Source organism: Oncorhynchus gorbuscha, linkage group LG18 (genome assembly GCF_021184085.1).
Source record: "Oncorhynchus gorbuscha isolate QuinsamMale2020 ecotype Even-year linkage group LG18, OgorEven_v1.0, whole genome shotgun sequence".
In the NCBI taxonomy this organism is placed as follows: Eukaryota; Metazoa; Chordata; class Actinopteri; order Salmoniformes; family Salmonidae; genus Oncorhynchus; species Oncorhynchus gorbuscha.
The window spans coordinates 15421745-15429244 of NC_060190.1; the positions used below are offsets into that span (position 1 = coordinate 15421745).

At 40.8% G+C, this 7500-nt stretch overlaps 1 protein-coding gene across 5 annotated transcripts in view; it reads right to left on the bottom strand.

Moving 5' to 3' along the window:
* Positions 1-7500, bottom strand: part of LOC124004050 (alpha-1,6-mannosylglycoprotein 6-beta-N-acetylglucosaminyltransferase B-like) — a 229084-nt gene that overhangs the window by 106838 nt on the left and 114746 nt on the right. For all 5 annotated transcript variants that reach the window (XM_046312803.1, XM_046312801.1, XM_046312800.1 and 2 more), the window contains one exon: positions 2211-2380. In XM_046312803.1, the coding sequence (XP_046168759.1) occupies positions 2211-2380 (170 nt within the window). The remainder of the gene's footprint in view (positions 1-2210; positions 2381-7500) is intronic.

Here is a 7500-nt window from a genome sequence, read left to right on the forward strand (position 1 = left end):
TAAGAGTAGAATAACTTAGCCTCTAATTTGAACTAGTAACAACCAACCAAATCGTGCAACACAATAGGGAAGGAAAGTGACAAGAGAAAGTTAGCTAACGTTAATGTTACGTAAACAGACACTATATGCAGCTAGCTAGCAAGCAAGCTTGCTAAACAGACCCACCAACAGAATGCACAAATAACTTGGCAGGCTAGCAAGCCTAGAATGAACAGAACACAGCTGGCTGCATTTCCTACATTTTTTCATTAGATGTTGTAAAACAAGTGTAACATGTCTGACCTCCAAACGGGTCGGGCAGGACTGTTTTCTCCTGTCATGCCAATGCAATGGAGTAATACGCGATCAGGTGTCCACTTTAGTTTGCTACAGGACATGTTTTTAGCTGGCTAGCAAGTTCATCAATTCATTGATTTAAAAACTGTCTGGGTCTTAACAATTGACACATTGTTGAATTTACGATTAGAGCTAGTTAGTTTAGTTGTGCATCTCTAAACAGCTGATAAGCAGGACGAGATCGCCTACTAATGATGTGTTAGGTAGCTATCTAGCTATCTAGCTTGGCAATGGGCTGATAAACAACAGTTACTCAACATTTGAATTCAACATTTTATATGAAAGTAATTTGTTGAAAATTTTAGCATAATTTTGTGAATAAATAAACGTTATACTTACATTTTTCTTCTTATTCCTTATTCTTCTGGAACATCTTCTCCCAAGTGAGGACATGTGCCCACCATTAATTAAGAATTGTTTTGAATTTTCAGTGTGCCGAAAGGGGTTATGGGATAGCCTCCTCGGGGAAGGACACACGGGATGCTAAGGTGCCTGATGAAAGCACCTTAGAAAGCAGCATTTTAAGGTACATTGGGATTGGGACATACCAATCTTGACATCCTGCCTAGAAAAGCTGCCTCAAAAGGCAGAATCCTTGTTAATTGGGACACAGCCCAGGTCTGAGGTTCTGATGGGCTGATGTATTGGGTTAACTGGGGTGGTAGAGCGGGTATATTGATGTGGTTAAAGCAATATAAAACTGTTTAAGGTGAATAGGGGCCCAGTGATAATATCACTTGCTTTCTACCTGAAAATTGGTCCTTTATCTAAAATACAGTGCCTATAGAAAGTCAACCCCTTTAACTTTTTTAACATTTTGCTGCGTTAAAATGGAATTCAAATAGATTTTTGATCCTGCAGATCTACACAATCTACTCCACATTTTCAAAGTGAAAGGAAGTTATAGAAAACTTATCTGACAGGGCCTGGATAGTTTTTTTTAGGATCAAAACAAATATGAAAGGAGCAAAGCCAAGGTAAAAAGTTAGAGGAGAACACACCTCAGTCTTCTGAAAACCTAACCCTGAGATAGGGTTGTATTTGTCTGTGGGACAATTACACAAATGTTGATGCAAAAGACACCCAATTGGCTTTCCAAGAGCTGTTTTAGTGTTCCCGAGTGGTCTCGTTTCAGTCCCGACTTAAATCTGCGTTTAAAAAAAAAATCAGAGACAAAGTTTAAATATCGCTGTCCATCAGTGATCCCCAAACAAATCTGCTGAGCCTGCATGCATGGTTCCCTAAACGTTGTGCAAAGTCGGTAGAGCCTCAATGAAAATGAGTCACAACTGTAACGGCTCTCGAAGGTGCTTCCACTAAGTATTAACTCATGGGGGGCGGAGACTTATCCAATTAGGATATTTCAGTTTTTGTTTTAATTGGACAACTTCCTAGAACTTTCTTTCACTTTGAAAATCCATTTGCATCAGCATTTAGATCAACTGTTATAAGGCAGCGAAATGGGAAAGTTCAAGGGGTGTAGACCTTCTATAATCACTGTAAGTGTTCCCCTTGTAATTCTATGGATCAACATGAGGAATAAAGTCACAGTGATGAAATGGACAGCAATCAAATACAAACGAGCGCCGTCTGTCCGTTGATCACAAAGCGCTTTTAACACCGTCACCTTGGAGGATCTATAAGTCGCTTTGGATAAAAGCACCTGCTAATTGCCCTACTGTGTGTATTGGCCAGTAGCTGACTGAACAAAATGGAAGAAAATGGCTGTGGTCAGATCAATGAAGCCACTTCCAATCCACCACACACTAAAACACCCAAACAAATTCAATCAATCAAGAGATGATCGAATCAAAATACAGCCAAAACACAAGTTCCCATGAACATCATTGTAACATTATAACATGCTGACTCACCCCTGCAGTTCCTTAACAGACATGGAGATCTTGAGGTTGTGTCCCAGAACATGGAGGGCTGTGAGGATGTCGGCCCACTGGACCATCTCCCCCAGGGGACCTCCCTTCAGGACCTTGGGGCTGAACACGTCCCCTGACTCCTCTGTCAGGAAGCCCACATGCACCAGGATCTGGGCGGAAATAGAAATGTTTATTTACATACTATTTTTATATCATTACTGAAAAAAAGAAAAGAAGGAAACCTGAGATAAATGACACATCTGAATATCTGAATATCTGTATATCTGTATATCTGTATATCTGTATATCTGTATATCTGTATATCTGTATATCTGTATATCTGAATATCTGTATATCTGTATATCTGTATATCTGTATATCTGTATATATATCTGTATATCTGTATATCTGTATATCTGTATATCTGAATATCTGTATATCTGTATATCTGTATATCTGTATATCTGTATATCTGTATATCTGTATATCTGTATATCTGAATATCTGTATATCTGTATATCTGTATATCTGAATATCTGTATATCTGAATATCTGTATATCTGTATATCTGTATATCTGAATATCTGTATATCTGTATATCTGAATATCTGTATATCTGTATATCTGTATATCTGTATATCTGTATATCTGTATATCTATATATCTGTATATCTGTATACGTTACACGGCATCATCACCTCGTCATCATTAACAGAGCTTTAGTGCTCATCAGGCGTCAAACACCCGACTCCAGCCGTACTGCATGGTTTTATAAGTGTCAGACATGAACACGTGTCCAGTCTCCCAGTGTACTAGACGTAGCCAGTCAGTCATCGCTGGCATACACAGAACAGGCACTGAACATCTACTTTAGACCAGTGTTCCCCAACTTCTCGAGTACACCCAGCAGCACACATTGTTGTTGTAGCCCGGGACAAGCACACCTGATTCAACTTTTCAACTAGTCATCCAGCCCGCAATGAGTTAAATCAGGTGACTGTCTGGGGTTACAATAAACGTGTACTTTTGGGGTTTACTTGAGAGAGGACTTTAGTGATCATCAGCCATCCAACTGGCCTTAATAATACAGTAGACATGGCTCTCTAAGTATCAGACATGTTCATCGTCCTAGCAATTCTGAATAGTGGAGGTGCATAAAGATGGCGGCCCCCATGTACTTACCACAAATGCCTTGTTTGCTAAGTTCGCCGTGTTGTACTATGCTCTCTGGTACTCTTTTTTAAAAGCATCATTAGTGCAGTATACATGGTCCCAATTTAAGCTCCAAGTAAACTGTGTTGATTTATTGGCACATTGAACTATGTAGCGCGCCGTCGTTACATAAAACTATATGGATAGTGATAAAACCATGACGTCGTATCTGAAGACCAACATGTTTATGCACCTTCGCCATTGAGTTGCATATTGTTCTTTGAATCAATTTCAATTGTAGAATTTGAATTGAATTTGAATTGACTACACCCCACAGGAAGCAGAATTTGAATTGACTACACCCCACAGGAAGCAGAATTTGAATTGACTACACCCCATAGGAAGCAGAATTTGAATTGACTACACCCCATAGGAAGCAGAATTTGAATTGACTACACCCCACAGGAAGCAGAATTTGAATTGACTACACCCCATAGGAAGCAGAATTTGAATGGACTACACCCCATAGGAAGCAGAATTTGAATTGACTACACCCCACAGGAAGCAGAATTTGAATTGACTACACCCCACCAGAATTTGAATTGACACAGGAAGCAGAATTTGAATTGACTACACCCCATAGGAAGCAGAATTTGAATTGACTACACCCCATAGGAAGCAGAATTTGAATTGACTACACCCCACAGGAAGCAGAATTTGAATTGACTACACCCCATAGGAAGCAGAATTTGAATGACTACACCCCATAGGAAGCAGAATTTGAATTGACTACACCCCATAGGAAGCAGAATTTGAATTGACTACACCCCATAGGAAGCAGAATTTGAATTGACTACACCCCATAGGAAGCAGAATTTGAATTGACTACACCCCATAGGAAGCAGAATTTGAATTGACTACACCCCACAGGAAGCAGAATTTGAATTGACTACACCCCATAGGAAGCAGAATTTGAATTGACTACACCCCACAGGAAGCAGAATTTGAATTGACTACACCCCACAGGAAGCAGAATTTGAATTGACTACACCCCATAGGAAGCAGAATTTGAATTGACTACACCCCATAGGAAGCAGAATTTGAATTGACTACACCCCACAGGAAGCAGAATTTGAATTGACTACACCCCACAGGAAGCAGAATTTGAATTGACTACACCCCATAGGAAGCAGAATTTGAATTGACTACACCCCATAGGAAGCAGAATTTGAATTGACTACACCCCACAGGAAGCAGAATTTGAATTGACTACACCCCACAGGAAGCAGAATTTGAATTGACTACACCCCATAGGAAGCAGAATTTGAATTGACTACACCCCATAGGAAGCAGAATTTGAATTGACTACACCCCACAGGAAGCAGAATTTGAATTGACTACACCCCATAGGAAGCAGAATTTGAATTGACTACACCCCACAGGAAGCAGAATTTGAATTGACTACACCCCACAGGAAGCAGAATTTGAATTGACTACACCCCACAGGAAGCATCATTTGAATTGACTACACCCCACAGGAAGCATCATTTGAATTGACTACACCCCACAGGAAGCATCATTTGAATTGACTACACCCCACAGGAAGCATCATTTGAATTGACTACACCCCACAGGAAGCATCATTTGAATTGACTACACCCCACAGGAAGCAGAATTTGAATTGACTACACCCCACAGGAAGCAGAATTTGAATTGACTACACCCCATAGGAAGCAGAATTTGAATTGACTACACCCCATAGGAAGCAGAATTTGAATTGACTACACCCCACAGGAAGCAGAACAGGAAGCAGAATTTGAATTGACTACACCCCACAGGAAGCAGAATTTGAATTGACTACACCCCACAGGAAGCAGAATTTGAATTGACTACACCCCACAGGAAGCAGAATTTGAATTGACTACACCCCATAGGAAGCAGAATTTGAATTGACTACACCCCACAGGAAGCAGAATTTGAATTGACTACACCCCACAGGAAGCAGAATTTGAATTGACTACACCCCACAGGAAGCAGAATTTGAATTGACTACACCCCATAGGAAGCAGAATTTGAATTGACTACACCCCACAGGAAGCAGAATTTGAATTGACTACACCCCACAGGAAGCAGAATTTGAATTGACTACACCCCACAGGAAGCAGAATTTGAATTGACTACACCCCACAGGAAGCAGAATTTGAATTGACTACACCCCATAGGAATCAGAATTTGAATTGACTACACCCCATAGGAAGCAGAATTTGAATTGACTACACCCCACAGGAAGCAGAATTTGAATTGACTACACCCCATATGAAGCAGAATTTGAATGGACTACACCCCATAGGAAGCAGAATTTGAATTGACTACACCCCATAGGAAGCAGAATTTGAATTGACTACACCCCATAGGAAGCAGAATTTGAATTGACTACACCCCATAGGAAGCAGAATTTGAATTGACTACACCCCACAGGAAGCAGAATTTGAATTGACTACACCCCATAGGAAGCAAAATTTGAATTGACTACACCCCACAGGAAGCATCATTTGAATTGACTACACCCATAGGAAGCAGGAAGCATCATTTAGGAAGCAGAATTTGAATTGACTACACCCCATAGGAAGCAGAATTTGAATTGACTACACCCCATAGGAAGCAGAATTTGAATTGACTACACCCCACAGGAAGCAGAATTTGAATTGACTACACCCCATAGGAAGGAAGACTACACCCCACAGGAAGCAAATTTGAATTGACTACACCCCACAGGAAGCAGAATTTGAATTGACTACACCCCATAGGAAGCAGAATTTGAATTGACTACACCCCATAGGAAGCAGAATTTGAATTGACTACACCCCATAGGAAGCAGAATTTGAATTGACTACACCCCATAGGAAGCAGAATTTGAATTGACTACACCCCACAGGAAGCAGAATTTGAATTGACTACACCTCACAGGAAGCAGAATTTGAATTGACTACACCCCATAGGAAGCAGAATTTGAATTGACTACACCCCACAGGAAGCAGAATTTGAATTGACTACACCCCACAGGAAGCAGAATTTGAATTGACTACACCCCACAGGAAGCATCATTTGAATTGACTACACCCCACAGGAAGCACCATTTGAATTGACTACACCCCACAGGAAGCACCATTTGAATCATTTGAATTGACTACACCCCACAGGAAGCATCATTTGAATTGACTACACCCCACAGGAAGCATCATTTGAATTGACTACACCCCACAGGAAGCATCATTTGAATTGACTACACCCCACAGGAAGCATCATTTGAATTGACTACACCCCACAGGAAGCATCATTTGAATTGACTACACCCCATAGGAAGCAGAATTTGAATTGACTACACCCCATAGGAAGCAGAATTTGAATTGACTACACCCCATAGGAAGCAGAATTTGAATTGACTACACCCCATAGGAAGCAGAATTTGAATTGACTACACCCCATAGGAAGCAGAATTTGAATTGACTACACCCCACAGGAAGCAGAATTTGAATTGACTACACCCCATAGGAAGCAAAATTTGAATTGACTACACCCCACAGGAAGCAGAATTTGAATTGACTACACCCCACAGGAAGCAGAATTTGAATTGACTACACCCCATAGGAAGCAGAATTTGAATTGACTACACCCCATAGGAAGCAGAATTTGAATTGACTACACCCCACAGGAAGCAGAATTTGAATTGACTACACCCCACAGGAAGCAAAATTTGAATTGACTACACCCCATAGGAAGCAGAATTTGAATTGACTACACCCCATAGGAAGCAGAATTTGAATTGACTACACCCCACAGAAAGCAGAATTTGAATTGACTACACCCCATAGGAAGCAGAATTTGAATTGACTACACCCCATAGGAAGCAGAATTTGAATTGACTACACCCCACAGGAAGCAGAATTTGAATTGACTACACCCCACAGGAAGCAGAATTTGAATTGACTACACCCCACAGGAAGCAGAATTTGAATTGACTACACCCCACAGGAAGCATCATTTGAATTGACTACACCCCACAGGAAGCAGAATTTGAATTGACTACACCCCACAGGAAGCATCATTTGAATTGACTACACCCCACAGGAAGCATCAT